The sequence below is a fragment of the Anabrus simplex genome, chromosome 5, assembly GCF_040414725.1.
Source record: "Anabrus simplex isolate iqAnaSimp1 chromosome 5, ASM4041472v1, whole genome shotgun sequence".
Classification (NCBI taxonomy): domain Eukaryota; kingdom Metazoa; phylum Arthropoda; class Insecta; order Orthoptera; family Tettigoniidae; genus Anabrus; species Anabrus simplex.
Genome location: NC_090269.1, coordinates 10,773,545 through 10,799,468, shown reverse-complemented (window position 1 = coordinate 10,799,468; position 25,924 = coordinate 10,773,545). Strand labels below are relative to the sequence as shown.

Below are 25,924 nucleotides of genomic sequence, written 5' to 3'. Positions count from 1 at the left end.
ACTTTGGGATCAAGAGGCCAATACACTAGCATGATCCACATAGGGAACAATGATAACGGGCATCATTCTATGGTAAATCATCTGAAACCAGAAATCTACCACACTCTCATTGGATATCTCACACTGGACCGAACAGAATACGTGTTAACTCCAGGGAAGTTCTGAATATAGACATGAGAAAACAATTTTGCAATGTGCTAATGCAGGAGAAAATGAGCAAAAGCAAACTATAATAGTTAGGACATGTGATGCCAACAAATGCTGATATGATTACAAAGATAAGCTATACACTCCATGTCAAGAAGTTAAATACACTGTAATTCAATTAACACTGATCAATGCTGTTAGAATTTGTGAACCAAGAATCGGTGTTTCCTATTCATAAGCATGGGCGACACATCATAAGCATAAATCTTACCCATTTTGAGCGTATCTCCAGAATTCTCCTCGGCACCAGGGTTATTCCACGTTTCAATTGATCGTGGAAATCCGCCTTTCTCCCTGCTCTGAAATGTACGAGGGCCGAGTCGACCTCCACCCCGTCCCCCTCTACCCGATCTTCCAGGACCATTCATCATTCGACCCCCACGACGATATCCTCCATCTCGGCCGTCTTCTAGATTCTTTTCATTTTCTTTATTTTCTCTTCCTCGCCCTGAAATGCCAACAACAGCGTTTTAGGAAAATAGTAACGAACCCTTGGAAGCTCGCTCTACATTTACTTACACAATTAAGTTCTAGTTTAAGAATCAACACACCACTTAATCTGCCAAGCAATGACCTGTAGCAATCAGAAGTACACAAGAACCTCATTCATCTGGAATAGGTGGGACCGGAGGTAATCTGGATTATCAAAAGTCCGGATAATCCGGAATCAAAATAATAAATTAACATACGCTATATACAAACCTTTATTTTGACACTAACGAGAATTTCAAAAACATTTTTGACACAAACTCAATACAGTACGTACTGTACTGTACTGGTTTCCTTTGTTTCAAATTTGTGCAGTGTTTGAGAACAGCATGATCACAAACATCAGTGCGGCTGGAATTGTTTCAGTCTGACTTTTAGATAAACCATTAGTTTTTCCAGCTGTGCTATTGCCTCTGTATGAGGCATTACTTCTTCCTCAAAATGTCACTTTTTTTTCCAATTCACCATCACTGTCCTCCTCTGTATCAGAGGCGACAATAAATTCATCACTGCTTATCATGCTGCAACCAGCATCACCTCGAGGAGGTAGGATTCTTTTCCCCTATTTCTATTTTCGACCTCATAACAAATTTATTATGATCCATCTGAAGTCTTCCTTTCTTTTATCTTTTCGCAGATATCCACCACCATCACCCTTATGGTCAGATGTGACTTGGTTTTCTTCAACATCAAAATATCCCTCAGCCAATATAATAGCATTTATGACTTAATGCAGATCGATCCACCTTTCCAAGCATCTATATATGCAAGAGTTTTGTCTGTACATTGGAGAATAAGTCGCTACAATATAGGCTATAAATAATTGTATTCACGCTGAGAAAAATGGTACTTTAGGGGAAGGCCTAAAATTTAATTCTCAAATATTTATATTATTAGTAGTCCTATCGATAAATACTACATAACTATAGTTACAGTTACCATACCGGCTATGATCACAGAGATATTCATGATTTTGGATGTTTGTTGCTAAGTCCATATCAGCGCTGAGTCAGGAGAAAATGGGTAAACAGAATCGAATGAAAATCTGTGAGTAAAGTTGGAGAATAAGGAACTACAGTCTACGCTATAAATAATTTTATAAGACGCCCTAATATCACAGAGATGAAAGAAAACTAAATGTGAAGGCCTACAAAATAGAAAGCTCATAAAATTGAACAACAATAACATTACATTGACCATTGTTTGTTGTGAAGTGCTTTGTGTCTTCTGTTGCCACTCATCTCCGATAGATAAGATTACTGCTGCATGCCGAGTATTTTTTAAAATTAGCTTTACGTCGTACTGCCACAGATAGGTCTTAAGGCGACGATGGGATAGGAAAGGGCTAGGAGTGTGAAGGAAGCAACCTTGGCCTTGAAAATGGGAAACCACGAAATACCATCTTCAGGGCTGCTGACAATGGGGTTTGAATCCAGTATCTCCCGGATGCAAGCTCAAAGCTGCGCGCCCCTAACTACACGGCCAACTCGTCCGGTCGTACCGAGTGTAACAGCCTGCCTGAATATTGACGGGAAGTAGCTGAGGAGTTTGATAACTTTTTTCTTTAGCATGCCATTCCTCTGGTTCATAAATTTCCTGATAATACTGGTTTGTAATACACCAGTTCATCATAGCATTCGAGCTATTCAATCCCTACTATGAGGCACTGATTGGAATGAGCAGTGTGCATATTTAACGGAATAATGACAGAGGAGTGTTCATGGCTGTCTGCGGCCTGGTCATTCCAGCTCTGGACTTTGGACTGTTAGATCGGCACCGTAGTACTGTTCCTTAAAAGTGAGAAAATGTGCGGTTTTTCATTTGATCTAGTATTTTATATGATAACATTGCTTATTATCACTACATTTCACTGACGTTTTTTGTAATGACGTATATTGCCTTCAGATAGGTAAAACATAGTCAGTCTTACTGAGAAACCCGTAGTGAAGCACGGGTATATCAGCTAGTATACTGTATATAACGGGCAACATGTTTTCATGTGCTTCAACAATCAGATTGTAACCAATTCAAGTTCAAAATTGTAATTTTTAACAGAAACATTTTAACATTCATGAGAAATGTATAAAAGAGCAGTGCAGTTCCTAATATGCATGTTCTCACAATTCACTCTTTTTAGAGTACCATCAGACAATGGTATAGTCACCTTTTATCTGATTAAGTGATAACGTTTGGATACAGACTACACAAAATACTTTTTAAAACCCATTTTAATTAGTTATGTGTGTGTTTTTATGAATCCAATTCGACACTTGGAATCCAACTCCATGAGACAGTCATTTTAACTGATCAAGTGTTAAATACTATACTCCGCACGGCTCTACTTCTAAACTGACATTTAAGCCGATTTTGGCTCTGTCTCGTGGTTGTGAACCGAAGCATAGACATCCAACCAATCTCAACCTGCCATTTATATCGATTTATACAGGCAGAGCACGATCTCGAAACCTAGTTGCCAAGTCTGATATTTACATTCACCACGTGGTTAACTTATCTCGCTCAACGTGTATGGTATTCGGTACAGTTCGCGATCATTTGCATTTTCCTCCAGTAATTAGTGTTTTTTCAGATAAGTTTTATCTCTCTAGTATAGTACAGTATAGCGTAGTTTACAGTTTAGCATAGCGTAAGTACAGTATAGGTTTAATTAAATAGCTGTACTGTAGTTTCATTTACGTCCATGTATCAGTGTACTTAGTTCATCATGTTTACCATGTCTCAGTATAGTTCGGGAAAGACAAGTGGCAAGAAATCGAGAGGTGTAGGACAAGGCACTCCCTTGAAAAGCCAGGCCCGTGAAATTGTGTCCAACGTGCGCGAGAGGGGAGTTAGGGATTGGAATAACTTACCAAGAGGGATGTTCAATAAATTTCCAATTTCTTTGAAATCATTTAGGAAAAAGCTAGGAAAACAACAAATAGGGAATCTGCCACCTGGGCGACTGCCCTAAATGCAGATCAGTACTGATTGATTGACATATAAAATTAGTTTCTTTAATTATTAAGAAAAATTATTGCCACAACAAACAAAAAAATAAAAAACTCAAAAAACAAAAAAAAAACAAAAAAAAAATAGAGAAAGAAAGGGAGGACGGTGCTACATTGCTTCCTTTAGCACAAGCTGTACAGAGAACTGCCGACGCTACCAAAGTAAGTGAATACACAGTAGTGGCAGTTGGAAACGAGAAATACCACGCTGAGGAACAATCTATTGGATTCTCTAAGTTTTGAAATGCCGGGTAAGAAAAGGAATTGGGCCAAACCAGTGACGAACTTGGACAGTTTTGAGAAAGATGCCATTCGTTGTCATATTTATGACTACTACCGCAGAAAAGACCACCCTACTCTTGCGAAGCTCCGTGAGTCTCTGAAGGAAAGCGAACTATTTAATGGAAGCAAGACTTCACTGAATGTTGTGGTAAAGGAACTGGGATTCCTGTTACAAGAAATTAACGGCCGGCGAGTGTTAATGGAGAGAAGTGATATTGTGATGTGGCACTGCCGGTTTTTAAGGGAAGTTATGAAAGAAAATTTTGATTCGATTGTGTGGTTAGATGAAACATGGATTAATGCAAACCATACCGTAGGAAAAGGCTGGACAGATGATTCTGTGGAAGGAACAATGGCAGTGGTCATTGGAAAGGGGGAAGAATTATTATGCTACATGCCGGTACTGCAAACGGATTTGTACCTAAACCTTTATATGTTCCGAGATCTAAGAAGACTGGCGTTTACCATGAGGAGATGAATAGTGTCAATTTTCAGAACTGGTTTGAATACACACTAATGAATAACCTGTCTGAAAATTGTACAATGCCCTCTACCATTCCGTAATTCAAGATAAATCTCCGACAATGGCAGCAAAGAAGTCTATTCTTGCTGAATGGTTAAGGAGGCACAACATTCCTGTGCGGGACGACATTGCAAGACGTCATGGACATAAAGTTATTCGACTTCCACCTTATCATTGCCATTTCAACAGAGAAGATTTGGGCTCAGGTTAAGGGTTGTGTTGCAACAAAAAAATAAGCGTTTTACTGTACCCGAGGTGGAAAACCTGTTAGCCGAAGCTGTGCCGACGACTGGAGGAAAGTTGTGCGTAGTACACATAGATTAATATGCGAGGCATGGGAAAATGAAGATGTACTGGAGAACTCCGTCGAAAGTTTAATAATATCTTTGGGAGCTGGTGATAGTGACAATGATTCATTGTTGGAGGGTTCCAGTGACTCTGAGATCAGTAGAATGTTCCCTTTGTAGGCCATAATTGGTGTCTACATAATGTTCATGTGTATATTTCGTATTATGAATGGCTCTTCATTCAAACTCAACCGGCCATTCAACTGACATTGTATTTATCAAGAGGGACTCCCCGAGTTTATTTTAAGTGTACGGGTCTTTATAAGCGCGAGGAGAGGGGGAGCATCTGTCACTCCTCACACGCTGCCCAAACTCAGCGATTCTGACTGTGTTCGGTTCGACGAGATCATAATTTGCCGAGGACGCTTTGTTCTCATTAGTTGTGAACGGAGCCAGTGGTTCATCTCCGCACAAATATAATTATAACTGTGATTTTTCTAATTGCACAATACCTGTGCTGTGTTTTTATAATTCGATCCGGGAGTGTTAGCAGTTTGAGTAACATAAGATAGATACCTCTACCAGTAACGGTCGTTATAGTGACGCCAAGTGCGGCTTTGGTGAGTGAGATATCCAACACTGAAGGGACGGTAACGAACGGTTTTTATCGCTAACGCCTATGTATGCACAAAGAATAATTAACACCAGTGTAATCAAGCTATTATAACAGTTCACGTCCGTGATCGCGTGAACATTTGTATCCGCATGTGTCGTAGTGCCGCAGAAAGGACCGATTGTGTCCGGACCAAGGAGTCCTTAAACTAATGTTGAGCGGAACGGACTAATTTTCGCTTACAGGCTGTAGTAAATGAACGGCCAAGTATCAAGGGCGCAATCTAGGTACACGTGTGCCACAACCAGTGAAGAAGGGCTTAAATCAACTGTTGCAGGAGCTTCACCAACCCAGAACCATGGAGACAACGCCAAGGATCAATGGAGTGACTTTGTGCATCTTGGCGTTTGACGTGAAGATGGCCAAAGTTTGTGGAGACACTGTGCCATGTGAGCGTCATGAGTGCTGAGGTCGTCGCAAGCTAAGTTTTTATGTCAACATATTAGCATGCCTGGGGTGGTAGTTTCACACTAGTTCAGACCTGTTGTAAATAACTATTTTAAAGTTAATTTTCGGCCAGACAGCACAGATTTGCATTCAGTTCAATTTAAATATAAATGTGTCCTGAGCTGTTGCATGCTTGTGATTTTCTTTTATCACCCTGTCAGTTACTTTAGATGGGTTTAAGGGTATGCCAGTGTACATATAGGGGTGTATTTTGTGTGTTTTTAGTGTATTCCAATGTGTGGTAAATATGCAAGATCTGGCCTTGATATTAATGTCTTAGTTAATAAATACATTTTACCCGATTTCTTTCTCTTACTCACAAGATTTATGTACCTGTATTCCTGTCTATGTACACATGGTATATACCTCATGGAGAAGTTAGATTAATTAGATTAGCCCATATGAATTCCGAACGGTAACCGCGCGATCTTCCGTATTAGCCCGGCATATTTTGAAGACAGGTTCGGTACATAAATTTATGGCCACAATGTAGGGGCTGTTTTGATATGGGTGTTTCCTACGTGAGGCTTGTTGTTGTTGTTGGGCAGAGCTCACACACATGTTCGGTAATTAACCCATGGATTCCGAACATGAGGCAAGTGCCATTTGAGCAGTGTCTCACTAGCGCCATGCTTGTCGCCCAGTTGTGGACTGCTATGTTCTTGGGCAGTTTTGCAACCATGTTGGGAGCACTTTCGTTTCTTTCCTTTGGCTTCGCAACATGTAATAATTAGGTTATATAGGCTTTGATAGGAACTATTGGTTCGAAATTTTGGGGCAACTATTTTGATAGCCGGTCTCAAAATATTTTCAAATTAAAGTAGGAGGAGACAATTTCGAACGGCAAAAGATAGATGATGATGTCTGTGTTGTATACAAGAAACTTGGTATACATTAACACAACATAAAGTTTATTGCTTCAATAGTTTTATACAGTATTTACAAGAAATATAATGAAACTTGTCTTGAAGCTTGATTGATTGCACGCAGTTAATACTGTTATTAAAGGATAGACTGAAAGTCTGTGGCACAAATATATATTTACAAAGAGCGAGTTCTATGTACACATTCACACCTATCTTGAGGAGATAGTCTATTCCGCTGGGAAATGTCCTTGGAGAGTCGAAAACTATCTGTTGTGGGATAACAAGCATAACATGTAGGGAGAGTCGCGTTAGTATAATGTTAGTATTGGACTTAGACTTGCAAGGAACTTGCATCAATATCTTAATTAGCAGAATGCTAAGACAGTCATCGAAGCACTGGTGAGGACTTGGGAGTGTAGCAGAATGCTTGACTCGGGGCTCGATGTGGCTACGGGAATCAGAGAAGATAAGGCAATGTCCAGAGGCGAGACCTCACAACCAGCAATCTGTCCACCTGTTCAAGACACATTTTAAAGAGGAATGCCTCCGTGTTTGACTTGCGGTGTGGGCTGGCTGTTGGACACTGGGCTAGTCCTCAGTAAGGCAAGGAACGTCGCTCCTTATATAGCGCTGGCTGACGTCACAGACGAGCATGCCAGGCACAGTGCAGTCATCTCGTAGGCTCTGGAAACCTCAGTGATGCGGCGGGTTGCGGAGCTTGTAGGCGCGGAGCTGAGCGCGGAGGACACACACAACAATCTGAGATTCTCATTCGATATCCAGACAGAGCCATGTTAACTGGCAACCTAGCGTGCAAGGCAATTTGAGTCTACAGTCCAGTATTCGGCATTAATTATGTTGGTATGCGAATACGAGAAGGCGAGGTTTTGATGGAAATCACATATTTAGGGGGAATCTGAAAATCTTAAATATATGATATCACGTTAGGTATTTATCAGCATTAAGGTCATTTATTTTATATCAGATTGGATGTGAATAAGAGAAAGGTATCCGATGATTAAGGCATGTCTAATAATTAAGTAATTCCAATAGGAATTCGAGAACAATAAAATGGTTTCTCACATGAGGTAAAATAGTTGATGCAATATATAGCCGAAATTTGCTCTGCATAGCGAATTTCAAGGCCAGTGATATAGAATTTTTATTTATTAGAATAAGTTACGGACCCGAGATAACCTCAATCCCGGATGAAATTTGCAACGATAGTGGCATTGTTATCGAAGGCTGAAGGTATATAAACCATTGTTCGGAATATATTAACCTTGAATTGGCAATATAATGCAAATATGGTTGCGTGTTGTTATCTAACGTGCAGATTTGAGCCCATAATTAGGAAAGCCTATATTTAGATTACATATTTGGGGCTACAAGAGTATGATTTTTCGAAATTATTGCTGTGTGAATCTGGTTTATTATTTTGTCACGATTTAAATAGACATTAATGCCATTCGTTAAGACAGTTTCTGCATGGCGAGTTATGGAGCCATATTGATATTCGATTTGAGTAAAGAAGATAGCAAAACTGATATTTTAAATTAATGAAAGACTTGGTGACTTCGGACTGCCTTCTAAACATTCATGACGTGAGCAGGCCAGGCAGTCATATCTGGAAGAATTATTTTGTCAGTTACGTTAGCCAACCTGTTAGCCTGTATGGACCCAGAGGCAGAAAGGGCAGATAAACGTGACCAGGAGCGAATGAAGGAGTTCATGGAGAAAGGGAGACTTGGCAGCTAGAGACGATGAAAGACGCGGGCAGGAAGCAGTATTACGCAAACAGGAACAAATGAGGGAAATTATCCGGACAGGATAGACTTGATGGCTGCAGAGGCTGAGAAATGGGAGTTAAAGAACAGGGAGGAATTTACCGCTACGATCGCAGAAGGGAATGAGAAGCTAGAGGAGAAAATTGAGACCATTCAGGAATGCTGTGTAAAGGGTATGGAGCGTTTAGAGAAAAGAATAGACGATATCGAAAATAGGACAGATGAACAGATTAAGAATATGCAAAGAACTGTTGAAGAATTATCTGGCAAGGCGACGGATGGAGCTGCTCAGACCGTTAAGAGACTGAATGAAGTCACAACTAGGTTAGATGAGGCTCGAACCGAGATTTGTAAGAACAGGAACATCATCGATCAACTGGGAGAAACCACAGAGGCAAGATTTGCATCCATGACGGAAGACATTGGAACCCAGATAGCTGAAGTGAGACAGAGACTGAAGGACAGAAGGATGAAAAATTACAGGAAAAGCTACGGGAAACTGAAGCAGAAATGGAAAGAATGGAGGAGAAACTGAGGCAGGTCACGGAACAGATCGCAGACAAAGCAGGAGAAATAAAGAGAATGATAGTGACAGACCAGGAGACAGATAGGCGCAATATGCATAAGGCAGGAGCGAGCATGGAGGCATTGGCTGAGACATATCAGAAAAACACCAATAAGCTGGTCTTCGTAGACAAAGATATGCAATATCTGGAGGATAAGATAGAACTATTAGACTTGAGAACAAATAAAGAAATGGAGAAGTTAAAATGCTCGATACAACAGAGTAGCATTGACAGGGAGCTGAGCCAAGCCAGCGATTATCAGTGACTTGTTAAAAATGCCTAAACCAAGTGAGAGATCGACAACGCCGAATATACCGGGTGGAGCACCAGTATAGAATATTTTCTCTACGGCAGAGGAGAAACCACGGAAATTCAGCTGTATGAACATACACCATGAGCATTCCTTAGAGAGATGGAAGATTATTTTGTTGATTCCAGAATACCACAGGAAAGAAAGCTGCGTGTAATGGAGAAATTACTAGCCGATTCAGCGTTAGAGTAGATGTTATCTGATATGTAGATGTTAGCTTTCCGTTATACACTCTCAACTTACGAGGAATTCAAGACACAGCACTTCAGCAGGGATTGCATATGGAGCTTTATTCTAGGAAGTATCCTACTTCTATACCTACTAGATATTCACAGTACTTCATCTCTCAAGTTATCCGGTTCGGGACTTAGATACGCCACTGTCACAGTGTGACGTTGGTGACGAGTATTTGCTCTCCCCGACCATATTTCGAATACTGCATTTGTGATTTTTTTTTTTTTTTTTTTAATTGTGTCATTCAGAATTATTTCAGTCTTGTAATTCTGCAAGTACCTTCTACGTGGCCTTGCCCACTTTATTTAATTGAGACCATCTTCGTCATTGTCACCATGGGATTATATTGCTGTAATGTTTTCTCTTGCAATCCTTAATCTTGGTCTGGTAAAATTACGTGCCCTAAATTGGTGGGCGAGTCTATGACTTTCGCTTTCCGTTCTGTGGGGCCATGCTCATTATCAGTGTGGTCCGCCATGAGTCTTGCCTTGAGTATGATGGAGGAAGGACGTGTGTTTACTCCGCTCCGGCATTTGGTTTCTGAAAACGACATGAAGCCCGGATAGATGGCTTGGTATTGAGGGCTTGCCCTCAAAAATCTTCTCAATCACTTTTCTACTGAACGTCCTCTGAGCTATTTAGTTTTCTAATAATGTGTAATGTACTTGAACCTCTATGTAAGTAACGTATTTCTGCAGCTTCAACCAACATGTAAGTCTCTTCATAAATTCTTTTCCTTTGGCCTCTGGATTCTATCGAAGGTGGTGTACAAACTGTGTGTCTCAAGATTCCTGGTGTGTGAAACTTCTAAAACCGTCCATCCTCATCTTCTTTGATTTTAGTTAGGGCATTCTTTAATTCGGGTTCCCTATTGTACTTTGGTAATATCGCCTATCTGTTTCTGAAAGGCGTGGGTAGTGAAATTTAAGGTTACTTCCAAAAAAGTATTATGTTTTCATATTTCTCCTAATTTGTAAAGGCAAATTGGTTTATATTTATCTAACGTTTTCGGAAAGTTATGTGTAATTGGAAAGGCAACTACGCTGTTTATAAACTATAGAGCACGAGAGGTTTCACCTGAATTTCAGTGAAATGTTTTTCTGCCACATTCTAATTCTGGTTAATTTTATTTATTCTCCTGGGTTCTTTTTAATTATGTTTTTGGGGTTTCTTTCCCTCCTGTATTTGTACCATTGTTGCTCTTGTTTGTTTTTGGTGGTTGCTATGGACGCATGGGATGTTTACGTTTCCATAGTAACCGGTTGGGTTGTTCTCTGCTGCTGTTTTATTATTATTTTCATGGGTGGGTTTCTGTCCTTACGTCGTTTTCTAATTATATGTCTTGGGTTGACTCTACATCCTGGTGGGGTATTATCTTGTTTTCTTGCCTTTTCCTTCTTTATTTCCCTTCTTATTTTTCTCTGGGAATTGTTTTATTCTACGCTCTCCCTGGGTGGTTTGATTTATTACCTTTTCCGGCAGTGAGATATGTACTGAATTCTGGTGGAATCTCTGGATTGTAGTTGGTACTGTTCAGATTGATAATAATTATAATAATGAAAGAAAATTAGATTATTGGAAACTATTAAGAGAATAATTTAAGCAAAGAAATGGTCTCTGTTGATGTGTAAACAGGTTACTAAGTCCTCAATTTCTGGGAGGTTTTAATGGAATATTGAAAGTATATTATTTTCTTTTCGTTCGGCCGAACATTTTATATTTTAACTTCACCCTTGCGTTTTAGGTAGATTATAGTTTCTTTTCGAGGGCGTTCATCTATTCATTTTATACTAATTATGACTACTTTTACCCTTATTTATTTATTAAATAAATTATTAGGTATCTTGTTCTCAAAGAACATCTTGTTTTCTTTAGTAGTGTTGAAACAACTTATTGCCATACCAAGGGTAATTTTCGGTTCATGGTCTCTGGGTAACTGTTGGGTAAACCTATGTAACGGTAAGTGTTTAACATTAATGATTTTGGTGTCTATTGACTTAATTTTCTTGTCTATGTTTAACTTCTACTGCTGATAGTCGGTAAGGCGGTAGAACAGGCAGAACTGATTGCTGCAATTTCAAGACAACTGCCACTTCAAGTACAGAGGACACTTATTGCAGCGAATGTCAAAACAGCTGCAGAAGCAAAAATGACGTTAAGACAGCTGGATTTAACATCAAACCAAGCACAGCCTAGAATAAGGCATGCTGAGGCAATCCACGCAATAGACCTGACAGAAGAGAGTAGCCCACCGCCTAAGATGAGGAAAGGTTGTGAAGAGCAAAGCTTGGGCACTCAAACCATGGCACTGGAGATGAGAGAAAGCGAGAATGAGAAACCACGAAGAGGAGATTGGAGTCCACCCTGCCGGACGGAAGACAGGAGAGAACTGAACTATCACTAAGTAGAAACGGAGGTCGAGGTCATAATTATGTGAGTGGAAACCACAGGCGAACGTAAAGGTATCGACATAGAGGCTTCGAAGGACAGCGGCGGCTGTACCAGCGATCAATCAATCAATCAATACTGATCTGCATTTAGGGCAGTCGCCCAGGTGGCAGATTCCCTATCTGTTGCTTTCTTAGCCTTTTCCGAAATGATTTCAAAGAAATTGGAAATTTATTGAACATCTCCCTTGGTAAGTTATTCCAGTCCCTAACTCCCCTTCCTATAAATGAATATTTGCCCCAGTTTGTCCTCTTGAATTCCAACTTTATCTTCATATCATGATCTTTCCTACTTTTATAAACGCCATTCAAACCTATTCGTCTACTAATGTCATTCCACGCCATCTCTCCGCTGACAGCTCGGAACATACCACTTAGTCGAGCAGCTCTTCTTCTTTCTCTCAATTCTTCCCAACCCAAACATTGCAACATTTTTGTAACGCTACTCTTTTGTCGGAAATCACCCAGAACAAATCGAGCTGCTTTTCTTTGGATTTTTTCCAGTTCTTGAATCAGGTAATCCTGGTGAGGGTCCCATACACTGGAACCATACTCTAGTTGGGGTCTTACCAGAGACTTATATGCACTCTCCTTTACATCCTTACTACAACCCCTAAACACCCTCATAACCATGTGTAGAGATCCGTAGCCTTTATTTACATGCCCATTTATGTGATTACCCCAATGAAGATCTTTCCTTATATTAACACCTAGATACTTACAATGATCCCCAAAAGGAATTTTCACCCCATCAACGCAGTAATTAAAACTGAGAGGACTTTTCCTATTTGTGAAACTCACAACCTGACTTTTAGCCCCGTTTATAAACATACCATTGCCTGCTGTCCATCTCACAACATTTTCGAGGTCACGTTGCAGTTGCTCACAATCTTGTAACTTATTTATCACTCTATAGAGAATAACATCATCCGCAAAAAGCCTTACCTCCGATTCCACTCCTTTACTCATATCATTTATATATATAAGAAAACATAAAGGTCCGATAACACTGCCCTGAGGAACTCCCCTCTCAACTATTACACGGTCAGACAAAGCTTCACCTACTCTAACTCTCTGAGATCTATTTTCTAGAAATATAGCAACCCATTCAGTCACTCTTTTGTCTAGTCCAATTGCACTCATTTTTGCCAGTAGTCTCCTATGATCCACCCTATCAAATGCTTTAGACATGTCAATCGCGATACAGTCCATTTGACCTCCAGAATCCAAGATATCTGCTATATCTTGCTGGAATCCTACAAGTTGAGCTTCAGTGGAATAATCTTGACTAAAACCGAATTGCCTTCTATCGAACCAGTTATTAATTTCACAAACATGTCTAATATAATCAGAAAGAATGCCTTCCCAAAGCTTACATACAATGCATGTCAAACTTACTGGCCTGTAATTTTCAGCTTTATGTCTATCACCCTTTCCTTTATACACAGGGGCTACTATAGCAACTCTCCATTCATCTGGTATAGCTCCTCCGACCAAACAATAATCAAATAAGTACTTCAGATATGGTACTACATTCCAACCCATTGTCTTTAGTATATCCCCAGAAATCTGATCAATTCCAGCCGCTTTTCTAGTTTTCAACTTTTGTACCTTATTGTAAATGTCATTGTTATCATATGTAAATTTTATTACTTCTTTGGCCTTAGTCTCCTCCTCTATCTCGACATTATCCTTGAAACCAACAATCTTTAGATACTGCTGACTGAATACTTCTGCCTTTTGAAGATCTTCACATACACACTCCCCTTGTTCATTAATTATTCCTGGAATGTCCTTCTTGGAACCTGTTTCTGCCTTAAAATACCTATACATATCCTTCCATTTTTAACTAAAATTTGTACGACTGCCAATTATGCTTGCCATCATGTTATCCTTAGCTGCTTTCTTTGCTAGATTCAATTTTCTAGTAAGTTCCTTCAATTTCTCCTTACTTCCACAGCCATTTCTAACTCTATTTCTTTCCAGTCTGCACCTCCTTCTTAGTCTCTTTATTTCTCTATTATAATAAGGTGGGTCTTTACCATTCCTTACCACCCTTAAAGGTACAAACCTGTTTTCGCATTCCTCAACAATTTCTTTAAACCCATCCCAGAGTCTGTTTACATTTTTATTTACCGTTTTCCACCGATCATAGTTACTTTTTAGAAACTGCCTCATACCCGCTTTATCAGCCATATGGTACTGCCTAACAGTCCTATTTTTAAGACCTTCCTTTCTATCGCATTTATTTTTAACTACCACAAAAACAGCTTCATGATCACTAATACCATCTATTACTTCAGTTTCCCTATAGATCTCATCTGGTTTTATCAGCACTACATCCAGGATATTTTTCCCTCTGGTTGGTTCCATCACTTTCTGAATCAGCTGTCCTTCCCATATTAACTTATTTGCCATTTGTTGGTCATGCTTCCCAATTTACATCTGGCAAATTCAGATCTCCCGCTACAATCACATTTCTTTCCATGTCGTTTCCCACATAGCTGACTATCCTATCAAATAATTCCGAATCCGCATCAGTGCTACCCTTTCCCGATCTGTACACTCCAAATATATCAAGTTGCCTATTATCTTTAGAAATGAGCCTTACACCTAGAATTTCATGTGTCTCATCTTTAACATTTTCGTAGCTTACAAATTCTTCTTTCACCAGAATGAAAACTCCCCCTCCCACCTTTCCTATCCTATCTCTACGATACACACTCCAGTGCCGTGAGAAAATTTCTGCATCCATTATATCATTTCTCAGCCATGATTCAACTACTATTACAATATTTGGTAAATATATATCTATTAAATTACTTAATTTTATTCCTTTCTTTACAATACTTCTACAGTTCAGCACTAACAATTTTATGTCATCCCTACTTGATTTCCAGTTCCCTGTTCCCTTATCACCGATCCCTAGGCCATCCCGTTTCCCTGAATGTACCTCCCTATTACCCTTCCAAACAAATTTCCTAACTTATACGTACCACTGCGGTTTAAATGAAGGACTGCGATGGGAAAGCAGGCGCGATAGGAACAATCGGAATGATTTTAATCGTCGTCCTGAGTACCAGCATAGAAATGTGGAATCCCAGAGATATGTGGAAGAACTGTGGGGTATACATCAGAGAGAGGCTGACTGGAAAACAGCAATCCAAGGAAGTGCAGACGACCAAGATCACAGAGCAGAAAGTGAGGCCTACCGCAATTACCGGCAGGCAGAACAAAGTAAGGGTTTAAGCCCTGAGGCACCAGACGTAGGCCAGTCTACTGGCGTGTTCCGAAAAAACTATCAACAATGACAAAAAGAAAAAACTTTCAATGCTTTGAATTTAAAACCATATTACCACCCGGGACAGATTGGAATCTACGAAGCGAAGGACGATGACGAAAGGAGAAGACAAGGAAAGCAGTGAGAAAAAATACGAACCAAATCCCGTGGAGGCAATTCCAGAGTCAGAAGAAGAAGGGAGCGTGGAATGAGTAAACTTGGCGGCCTGTGATGATATAACCCAGGTACAAGTACAATCATGTCAGCAATGTGAAGGAAATCAGAGAAAATTTGAGGCTCTCGTATTTTTTTTTTTTTATGGGGAAGGAGAATGAACCATATTGTCACAGGCTTCAGATACATTAATTATTGCATAAAACTGTGGGCTCACTGAGCAACATGGCTTTGTGTGGGTGTCTGTTGGAAGACTTGTTGGATTCCGGACCGCACTAATACAAGGGACCAGCCAGCACATTGCTTCTTACAACAACCTTTTTAAATTTGAACGATGTTGTTGGGGAACTCTTTGTCCGGCGAGATTCGAACTCGGCCAATCACGAGCTAGTAGGAGGACTCTGCAAGCTACCGTACCGCAACATCAGGACAACCAACTTTCTTACAGCATGTTTGAACCAGTAATATTTATGAAAGTAATCCGTCATTGCACTAATATTCCACAGTTTTGATGTGTCCAGAAAGATACACGTAATTTTTCTAATGCCTGTAGATATAATAAATTGGTGTCTACTTAATATTAATGTGTATACTTCGTATTATGAACGGCTTTTCATTCAAACTCAACTGGCCGTTCAACTGACATTGTATTCATCAAAGAGGACTCCCAGAGTTCAAGTGAAAGTGTACGGGTCTTTATAAGCCCAAGGAGAGGGGGAGTGTCTCTCACCCCTCACTCGATACCCTGACTCACTTTGATTCTGATTGTGTTCGGTTCCCCGAGATCATAATTTGCTGAGAACGCTTTGTTCTGATTACTTGTGAACGGAGCCAGTGGTTCATCTCCGTGGCAAATATAATTGTAACTGTGATTTTTCTATTGCACAATGGCTGTGCTGTGTTTTTATATTTTGATCTGGGAGTGTTAGCAGTTTGAGTAAAATAAGATAGATACCTCTACCAGTAACGGTTGTTATAGTGACACCAAGTGCAGCTTTGGTGCATGAGATATCTAACATTAAAGGGATGGTAATGAACGGTTTTTATCGCTAACGCCTATATATTATACCTACACCCTTCCACCTATTATCCTTTCACTCATCTTCTCAAAAACGGGGGTTTACTGCGTAAGTCATGTACGGTGGTTGGAATTATATGTTCCAGCTAACTACTCAGGGTAAAAATATATCAATTTAGTCCTCAAAACATATTAATGTGATCGCAGGTTCCGTTGAAGAGTCAAGGTATCCGCAATTAATCATTCAAACCCCCAAAAACCAAACAATTATCCATGAAATTGCTCATATCTTATCATAAATAAGTACTATTAGTACTTATGCTACCTTATCACTCATATCTTATCATAAATAAATACTATTAGTACTACCTACTATTAGTGCGACCTTATGACTACGTAGGGGGACCTCTGTTGCTCATGTCCGTAGGTTTAACCTTAAATTACCCTACACAAGTCCCCCGGGTGGTGCTAAGTGAGCAACATCAGAATAAGATGAGATCGAACTGTCGTATACGACCTCCCGGTCAAGGAAAACAGAGAAGAATCACACCTAGAGGCCCTTCTCAGGGCCCTCAAGTTCGTAACATTGGCCCTTCAATGAAAATATGCCAGCTTAACATCGAGGGCGTAAGCAGAGCAAAGTGTGAACTAGCAAAGATTCTCAAAGATCACCACTCATATCATCCTGCTTCAAGAAACCCACACGGAAAATGATCTCTAGCTGCAATCCAGAGGGAGAATTCCAGGATTTAAATTAGTGTCCGCAGTTAATCACGCAAAGTACGGGATTGTCACCTATGTGAGGAGTGATATTACCCACTATCAAGTCTTGCCATCCTTCTCAGATAATGAAATATTTACTACCTCAATCAAAGTCTGTGATTTGACAGTAGTTAACGTATATAAACCTCCTGCAACTCCCTGGCCGTCTCCGCCAATTCCATCTCTGCAAAATCCAAGTATAATTGCAGGCGACTTCAACAGCCATCACACACTATGGGGATACAAAGAGAATGAGAGTAATGGGGAAAAGCTCACTGACTGGATGGAAACTGAAACCTTAAGCTTATCTACAATGCCAAGGATAAGGCTTCCTTCTCTTCTGCACGATGGAACAAAGAATACACCCCGGATCTCTGTTTTGTAACGCAGTTACAACACCCACTCAGCAACATACGACGCAGAGTGATCAACAAATTTCCTCACAGTCAGCACAGACCAATAATTCTCCAGTCTGGATTGCTTGTGCCCATCGTTCACTCCTGCCCGAAACAGAGATGGAATTTTAAAAAAGCCAATTGGGAAGAATTTTCTAAACAGATTGACTCCAACCTGCGATGGATAAGACCTATCCATAGTAAATACAGCAGATTCATCGGTGTAGTTAAAAGTGCAGCAAAACGATGTATCCTAAAAGGATATCGTAAACAATACATCCCCGGCTGGAACAAGGAGAGTGAAAGGCTCTTCAAAGAATTTGAGGCCAATGGTGACCCAGATACAGCTTCGGAACTGTTACAATCCCTAGATGAAAATAGGAAGAGAATTTGGCAAGAAACAGTAGAGTCCCTAGACTTCACTCACTCCAGCAGGGAAGCTTGGAGCCTGATCAGGAAATTGGACACACCAAATAGCAAAATTAGACTGAAAACAAGCATCAGTCTAGACGACATGGCCAAGCATATGATCTGTACCTCAAAGGTGTCAGTCGAAAAGCATCATAGAAGGCACGTAAAGCACCTCCTGAAGGAAAAGAAACGTTCGGCTCAACGATCCTCTGAATTCTCTGCCCCATTTCAACTACAAGAAACTAAGCAGGCCTTAGAAAGTCTAAAACCTGGCAAAGCGGCAGGTGCTCATGGTATATATACAGAGTTCCTTCTTCATCTTGGACCAGCTGCTGCTAAATGGCTTACTAACTTCTTTACAAACATACTAGAGACAGGTAACGTACCTTCAGTCTTCAAGAAAACAAAAATAATAGCTGTATTAAAAACATCTAAGGACCCAACAAAAGTTAAGAGTTACCGGCCAATAGCACTACTCAGTGTTACAATGAAGCTTATGGAAAAGCTGATACATAACAGGATTTTTGCGACAATAAACCAGCATATTCCAGTCGAGCAAGCTGGATTTAGACCTGGACGAGGATGTGAAGAACAGGTTTTAGCACTAGTTACCAATATTGAAAATGGATTTGAGAATAAAATGGTAAGCACGGGCGTCTTCTTATATCTGACAGCTGCATATGACACCGTGTGGCAAGATAAGCTCCTTCTCAAATTTATCAGCTTCATTCCTTGTCTGAAATTCTCCACATTACTCAGTAACATGCTGAGTAATAGGTACTTCCAGATTATTTCCAAAGACTCCAGAAGTAAAGTACATAAGATAAATGGCGGACACCCTCAGGGCTCTGTATTGGCCCCTCTTCTATTCAACCTGTACACACATGACTTCCTGTAACTAAATCCAGAAAATTCATCTACGCAGATGACATCGCATTGGTTGCCCAACACCAACCCTTCGATGAGTCTGAGTCGACGCTTACATCAGACTTAAAGGGCCGATTGCAGAAACGGTATTTAGACAATGTCTACGGTTAAACAATGCCTAAGCATGGCTGCCGCATTGCAGAGACGTTATTTATCACTTAGACACTGTCTAAAACCGATGTTCAACCGGCCATATTTAAACACTGCCGAGAGCACTGTTTAACCTCAAATGAGAGGAGTGAATCACAATCAGAGGTTATGTACCATGAAATATGTCATTTTTATTATCATGTTGTGACGATTCCCGGAAGAAAGGTTAGTCCGACGGCCTCTCTGTGGGTCGCCCGCTGCTAATTCGCAGCTATTCGTTTGACATGCACGGGGAGATAATCATAAAATAAGGTTTCGCTTTACGAGAGACTAGTTTCTTGAGACTGACAAAGTGACAGTCCGGTAACTGTCAACTTGAATACAATTCTTGGCAACCGATATATTTTATTATGTACATGGGGTAATTTCCATGGAATTATAGGTTACTTCAACTACATACATAACAGAATTACGTGTCCCGATCGTTTGAGGGCTGTCACATACATCAACCGGGAGGGATTCACTTATATTTACTGCCAACGCACATAATAGTGAAAACTAAAATTAGGTTGTATGGGATTTATATACACTGACTGACAGAGCAAATGCAACACCAAGAAGGAGTGGTCAGAACTTTATACCAATTGCAGGGTAGACTGACGTCACTGAGGTATGCTCATGATGTGAAATGCGCCGCTGTGCTGCGCACGTAGCGAACGATAAATGGGACACGGCGTTGGCGAATGGCCCACTTCGTACCGTGATTTCTCAGCCGACAGTCATTGTAGAACGTGTTGTCGTGTGCCACAGGACACGTGTATAGCTAAGAATGCCAGGCTGCCGTCAACGGAGGCACTTCCAGCAGACAGACGACTTTACGAGGGGTATGGTGATCGGGCTGAGAAGGGCAGGTTGGTCGCTTCGTCAAATCGCAGCCGATAGCCATAGGGATGTGTCCACGGTGCAGCGCCTGTGGCGAAGATGGTTGGCGCAGGGACATGTGGCACGTGCGAGGGGTCCAGGCGCAGCCCGAGTGACGTCAGCACGCGAGGATCGGCGCATCCGCCACCAAGCGGTGGCAGCCCCGCACGCCACGTCAACCACCATTCTTCAGCATGTGCAAGACACCCTGGCCGTTCCAATATCGACCAGAACAATTTCCCGTCGATTGGTTGAAGGAGGCCTGCACTCCCGGCGTCCGCTCAGAAGACTACCATTGACTCCACAGCATAGCCGTGCACGCCTGGCATGGTGCCGGGCTAGAGCGACTTGGTTGAGGGAATGGCGGAACGTCGTGTTCTCCGATGAGTCACGCTTCTGTTCTGTCAGTGATAGTCACCGCAGACGAGTGTGGCGTTGGCGTGGAGAAAGGTCAAATCCGGCAGTAACTGTGGAGCGCCCTACCGCTAGACAACGCGGCATCATGGTTTGGGGCGCTATTGCGTATGATTCCACGTCACCTCTAGTGCGTATTCAAGGCACGTTAAATGCCCACCGCTACGTGCAGCATGTGCTGCGGCCGGTGGCACTCCCGTACCTTCAGGGGCTGCCCAATGCTCTGTTTCAGCAGGATAATGCCCGCCCACACACTGCTCGCATCTCCCAGCAGGCTCTACGAGGTGTACAGATGCTTCCGTGGCAAGCGTACTCTCCAGATCTCTCACCAATCGAACACGTGTGGGATCTCATTGGACGCCGTTTGCAAACTCTGCCCCAGCCTCGTACGGACGACCAACTGTGGCAAATGGTTGACAGAGAATGGAGAACCATCCCTCAGGACACCATCCGCACTCTTATTGACTCTGTACCTCGACGTGTTTCTGCGTGCATCGCCGCTCGCGGTGGTCCTACATCCTACTGAGTCGATGCCGTGCGCATTGTGTAACCTGCATATCTGTTTGAAATAAACATCAATTATTCGTCCGTGCCGTCTCTTTTTTTTCCCCAACTTTCATCCCTTTCAAACCACTCCTTCTTGGTGTTGCATTTGCTCTGTCAGTCAGTGTATATATATAATCGTATAAGTTTTCGGCAACTATCAGATAGGAAAAGGCAAGTGGTGGTGATTATCGTTTAAAGAGGACTGGGGAAGAAGAGCCGTGGCCATAATAACAGCCCAACTAGATATGCCTAGTGTAAAAATAGGGAAACTACGGAAAACAATCTTCACGGCTGTCGATGATGCGTTTCGAACCTACGATCTTTAGAATGCAAGCTACATCTATATGGCCCGTACAACACACTCGGTTACACATTACTATTGCTTATCTTCTCTTCGTCGAAGCTACCGTATTTATGAGTAGATTACACTCACTGTAACAACGCTATAATGAAAGCTACACTTCCCCGTACGGTGGCGTGTCGCTTTAGTGTCGATAATATTATGAGATTTAATTTCCACCGAAAGCGACACTCTTATCTGTGGGCAAGTTATGCTCAGCCATATTTGAGTAATGTGTAGGAAGAAAAACAGCTGACTGGCGTTCGGCGCGCGCACCGATGAATTTCATTGGTTACGACAAGCAAAGAGTTGCATGAAAGATACTTCAGTCTTCATTTTCAAACCCAAATTGAAACTTTAAGGGATGTCTAGTTAAACATCGACTGAACATTGTTTATGCAATGGAAGATTGTGAACGATTCAGACGTAGTTTAAGTAGACGATGACTAAGGCTTAAAACTAGTCATCGTTTCTGCAATCGGCCCAAAGATTCTAGACAGTTACTTTTATCAGAACAACCTTAGACCAAACCCCAAGAAAACTGTTGTGTCTACCTTCCACTTGCGGAATAGAAGTGCTGGATACAAACCAACCATACCATTCAGAGGAGAGAATCTACAGTATTGTAGTAACCCAAAATACCTGGGAGTCACCCTGGACAGGTTCTTGACCTACAAGAATCACCTCTATAATGTGTCAGCCAAGATCAAGACCGGAAATAACATCCTCCAAAAGCTGGCAGGTACATCCTGGGGTGCTAATGCTCAAGTCCTGATATCCACTGCTCTTGCACTCTCTTATTCCGTCGCTGAATATTGCTGCTCTACCTAGCTTAACAGTGCTCACACTGGATTAGTAGACACCCAGCTGAACCAAGCAATGCGTATCATTACAGGATGCATCCGACCAACTAACACACACTGGCTTCCCACCCTTGGCCACATACCACCTCCATCCCTAAGAAGATCACAGTCACTGCTTAACTTGTGGAAGAAAATTGAAAACAATCCTCTCCTCCCTATTCATTCTGACACAGCAGCTTCCCCAGCTAAACAACTGAAATCCAGACACCCTTCTTGGCGTACTGCAATGAATTTACAGGACACCTCCTTTAATGTATCGGACGCCTGGAAAGAACAGTGGCAACAGCAATCCTCATTACCACATCATCACATCATTGAGAACCCATGCAAGTGCCCAGATGGTTTTTCTCTTCTCAGACGGCAGTGGAGGATGCTAAATCGAATTAGGACCGGCCAAGGTAGACGTGGAGCCACTCTCTTCAAATGGGGATGGAGGACATCACCGCAATGTGACTGCGGACAAGGGGAGCAGACAGTGGATCTCATTGCATTTGAGTGTCCTTTGCGTGGTTACAGAGGCTCTATAGAGGACTTAAACTGCGTCTCAAACGAAGCTCTTCTCTGGCTATTAAATTTTGACATGGAACTCTAGTTATGAACTTGAGATGGTAGTTGTATATATTGTATATAATATTGTATTCATCATACGCTAAATAAATGACTAGGTATTATAACCTATTCTCAGAAAGCAAATGTAGAAATTATCCTAAATCTAATTTATTAGCATGCTAATACGGTATCAAATAAAATAAAAGTCAAATTAAAGGCAGTAATGAAAAGAAAATGCAGTTACGTTACATATTAACCTTGAATTCATAAATTATCTCCATTAACATAATTGAAATTGGGTAGATTATAATCTTTCAATTCACTACTTGTCGTTATTACTTTGTTGTATCATCACAGTCCATCATTTCATAAATATTTCATAGGGCAAATGAGAATTGAATCTTTATTTCAGGAGGGAGTGGTGTTTCTTCATATTTGGTTTGTTTGGATTTTCGTAGTAACTTTTTCGTGACACGAGATAAACTATAAGTTTCCTAAGTAAGGTTTCAAAATGTTATCACACTTTAAATAATTCTGCCTATACCAATACCATGTATATTATTATCATATTCTTTCGTACGTGCCAGAAGAAATCAAATATTTTAATCAGTAAATGCCATAACTAGAGTAACTAATCAGTTCAAACTATGAGAGCCGTCCTGTATGATTTCATATTTACGTGCTACTGCAATTAAAATAAACTCTTATATCATTTACCGCTGTGCCAATATTACGTTATAATTCGATTTACCAATCTACATTCACACTGTGAAGCGTTTGTCCTGTTAGGCAAAGTTCTTTCATATTGCTTTATTTACTCCATAACGTATCTGAGATTCAATTAACCTAGCATAATCTCTGATGTAAACACTACCCATCGACCATTTATCACCTGGACTGTACCTTTATATTCATATGGGCATGACCTAACTTCGCTTCTTGCGGTATTATTTACCATACAATAACCATAACTAGCACATAAATCTGTAATAACATCTTCCAACCATTGCTTATACAAGGAACAATTATTTCCCATTACTATTATTATTACATAATTCTCATATCTCTTCTTCCCGACTCATCTGCATAAAAAAAAATTCTCATCTAATTTCTTCTTCTTAACAACCTCTTTGTTACGGTTTACTAGTCCATCGTCTTCAAAAATCTCCTTATTAACGGCGAATTCCCAATATTTAATCAATTCCTTCTTATAACACAATCATAATGGCCATGCCTGCCAATCTGGTCTTTGCAATATCCAGGTTTTACTCTATAATTCACAGGCTCACTTCTTAACCTCGCCTAGTTCAATGCTAAATGGTCTTTCCGAGTAGATTGGCACATAAACATTGATATTCACATTCCGTTTCTGTTTACAATAACCTAAAATCATCTTACGAGCACGGTATAACTATTACTCAAATTGGCACATGCTTGCCGTTAATTTCTTAAAATCTAGCACTGGTATTCACTTACTGGCACATATAATTTATTTGTAGGCACTTCTGCACTCCTACTATTATATTTCAACAACTAGAAATAACTTTGAATTGGTAACTTGGGAAACTTGTTACTTATCTCGTGTCAACTGGTCAGCTGCTAGTCCCCACTCGCTTCCTACAACATCTCTGAGCAATCAGCCTTGGTCCTGGATTACGTCACAGATGGGCATCAGTCTAGGCAGTCTGGCTTGAACTAAAGCATCTTGAGCAGTCTTCCTCCATCAGTTTAAGCGTGCTTCATCATGACTCCAGTGTCCATGCAATAAGAAGACAGCATTAGTCGGGCAGAATACATGTTAAATTCTTTCATTCTAAGCTTTCTAAGACGTATGATTATCTATTTGTATTTCTTAATACTGAAAGATAGTGCTCTAAAAATATATATATTTCCAATTAGGCTTGTTTTTCGTCAAATATATTGCTTAATGAATGTTGATTAGAGCTTCTGAATGTTATCTCTGCAGTTTTTGATAGTATATGGCCATTTATTGTAATGCTACTGGCCCTTTTCTCTAGTGTTGGCTACTGAATGCATGATTCGAAGCAGTGTATCGATTCATTCAAGTGTCCGAGTGAATCGATTCACAGGAACGGCAAGCTCACGGCACACGATTCAGCTTACTCCCAGCGGACAGCGCTGAGTGGCGCACTGACTGGACGTTGACGGGGAGCCGAGCTTCCGCTGCAGCGAGACAGTGAATCATGGCACATCGAAAGAATCGTGAACGAGCGCGGCTCAGTGAGACACGATACACACGGCTCCTTATCGGCTCACTGGACACGCGGAGAGCCGAGCTCCCGCTGCAGCGAGACAGTGAATCATGGCACATTGAAAGAATCGTGAACAAGCGCGGCTCAGTGAGACACATGATACACACAGCTCCTTATCGGCTCACTGGACATGCGGAGAGCCGAGCTTCCGCTGCAGCGAGACATACAGTGAGCCATGCTACACTGAAAGAATCGTATGCTATAATGGACTCTCGAGCTCAGCTCATTTGAAAATAATACCCATTTGCATTCACTATCCTCTTCTTACAGGGAGGTTTAAATAATATATGGATTTATTTGCAGTGTTAAAAAGGTAGTCACAACATAATTCTGAAGTAGCTAGTAAGTAGGTAGGCTGTTAGGTTATACTATTTATTGGTTTAATGAATCTTAGTATTATAACTTAGTTGACATATGACAATTAAACTCAACTCTAGCCTGCCCTATGACTATGAGTCATGCTCATGACCACTCAAAATACTTGTTTTATATTGGGAAGAATGGCTCAGTATTCTCTCAGTTCATATGTCACATCGTTGCACAATACTTCAATCATATGTGGACAGACGCAATAACAGTATGTTGAATCAGAAAACCAGCGGGCTACTGTACATCTCGGGTAGCCTATACAAAATATGACGATTTAAAAAAAATCCTCAGCTGATAGAAAAAGACTTTTTTTAAAAATGACTGAGCGAGTTGTCGTGCGGTTGATATCGCGTGGCTATGCGCTTGCATTCGAGGGATGGTGGGTTCGAATCCCACCGTCGGCAGCCGTTAAGATGGTTTTGCCGTAGTTTCCCCATTTTCACACCAGGAAATGCTGGGACTGTACCTT

At 40.9% G+C, this 25,924-nt stretch overlaps 1 protein-coding gene across 2 annotated transcripts in view; it reads right to left on the bottom strand.

Moving 5' to 3' along the window:
- lig (lingerer) overlaps positions 1–25,924 on the bottom strand; it is a 612,955-nt gene that overhangs the window by 451,540 nt on the left and 135,491 nt on the right. For both annotated transcript variants that reach the window (XM_067146761.2, XM_067146762.2), the window contains exon 6: positions 419–655. In XM_067146761.2, the coding sequence (XP_067002862.1) occupies positions 419–655 (237 nt within the window). The remainder of the gene's footprint in view (positions 1–418; positions 656–25,924) is intronic.